This window comes from Mizuhopecten yessoensis, unplaced genomic scaffold (assembly GCF_002113885.1).
Source record: "Mizuhopecten yessoensis strain PY_sf001 unplaced genomic scaffold, ASM211388v2 scaffold715939, whole genome shotgun sequence".
Taxonomy (NCBI): domain Eukaryota; kingdom Metazoa; phylum Mollusca; class Bivalvia; order Pectinida; family Pectinidae; genus Mizuhopecten; species Mizuhopecten yessoensis.
Window position 1 is genome coordinate 74,299 of NW_018479867.1, and position 1,764 is coordinate 76,062.

A 1,764-nucleotide genomic window follows, 5' to 3' on the forward strand; every position below is an offset into this window, starting at 1 on the left:
TGGCTACAGGTGGTGGGTATTGGGGGTGATGGTACTTACCCCTCATTATCATCATTGCTACAGGTGGTGGGTATTGGGGGTGATGGTACTTACTCCGCATTATCATCGTTGCTACAGGTGGTGGGTATTGGGGGTGATGGTACTTACCACTCATTATCATCGTGGCTACAGGTGGGGGGTATTGGGGGGGATGGTACTTACTCCGCATTATCATCGTTGCTGCAGGTGGTGGGTATTGGGGGTGATGGTACTTACCACTCATTATCATCGTGGCTACAGTTGGTGGGGATTGGGGGTGATGGTACTTACTCCTCATTATCATCGTTGCTACAGGTGGTGGGAATTGGGGGTGATGGTACTTACCCCTCATTATCATCATGGCTACAGTTGGTGGGTATTGGTGAGAGAGACTCTCGATTAATTCTTGGATATCTGGAAGAATACAGTTTTATAACATTCTTAAAATGTGTAAAGACTATTAGGACTGTAAGATCCTAGCTAACTGTTACTCCCCACTCCTAATGACATGAAGCATATACATGTAGACACCTTAAATGATAAAGTAAGTTATTTAGAATCCGTTTGAGAGAAGAAACTACATTTGTATAGTGTATTGCTCAGTAAAGTTGAATTATTTCCTGGATGTTATGAAGGAGGGCACAAGCTTAAGAAATAAATATGTCATTAATCTTACATACCCCAAAATAGTATGCCACACTGCCTTTTAATCCTACATATACAATGTATCTCTAAGTTTTATCAAGTTATTTTCAGCCAGAAGCTGATATACTTGATCTCAGTTTGACCTTAATCTTTGTCCTGTGAAAATTTTGACAGGTGTATAAAAATCAGAAAAGGGACATAAAACCATAGAAGTATTTAAAATGAAAATAAATCATAATCAAACAATAACCTAAGATACTAATCATGAGAACCAATATTCATAAATAGAAGCAAGTAGCTGTAAGTCAGACAAAATTTATAAATCAGAAAGGGGGACATCAAACTTAATCTAACAAGACAATTCAGCAAATTACAGTCCCCCACCGGATGTAAAATAATATAACAAGAATGCACAGATGATAAATTCGTAATTAAGTAGTAGTGTAGGAGATAGAGTCCGGACAAAGTTTTTCTTCGATCAGGTCAAAGGTCAAAAACAGTGACCTACTTTGATAAACGACACATCGCCTCACCAAGATGAACCCATACTCCAAGCATGAACTTTCAGTGACTAGTAGTATAGGAGACAGAGTCCGGGAAAACTTTTTCTTTGATATAGGTTTAAGGTCAAAATGTAGGTCAGAGTGACCTACCTTTGATAAATGACACACCGTCTCACCAAGGTGAGCCCGTACACCAAGTATGAAGTTCCAGTGACTAGTAGTGTAGGAGATAGAGCCCAGACAACTTTTTCTTTGATGTAGGTCAAAGGTCAAAATTTAGGTCAGAATGACCTACTTTTGATACATAACACACCGCCTCACCAAGGTGAACCCATACACCAAGTATGAAGTTCCAGTGACTAGAAGTGTAGGAGATAGAGCCCAGACAACTTTTTCTTTGATGTAGGTCAAAGGTCAAAATGTAAGTCAGAGTGACCTACTCTTGATACATGACACACCGCCTCACCAAGGTGAACCCATACACCAAGTATGAAGTTCCAGTGACTAGTAGTGTAGGAAATAGATTCCGGACAAGATAGCGGAAGGAGGGAAAGACAGAAAGACGGAAGGACGGATGGACACAATGCAAACCTATTTC

At 40.0% G+C, this 1,764-nt stretch overlaps 1 protein-coding gene across 1 annotated transcript in view; it reads right to left on the reverse strand.

Moving 5' to 3' along the window:
- LOC110441408 (UTP--glucose-1-phosphate uridylyltransferase-like) overlaps nucleotides 1–1,764 on the reverse strand; it is a gene marked incomplete at its 5' end in the record, with an annotated part of 21,131 nt that overhangs the window by 12,967 nt on the left and 6,400 nt on the right. Inside the window, one exon of the mRNA XM_021484529.1 lies at nucleotides 364–432. Coding sequence (XP_021340204.1) covers nucleotides 364–432 — 69 coding nt within the window. The remainder of the gene's footprint in view (nucleotides 1–363; nucleotides 433–1,764) is intronic.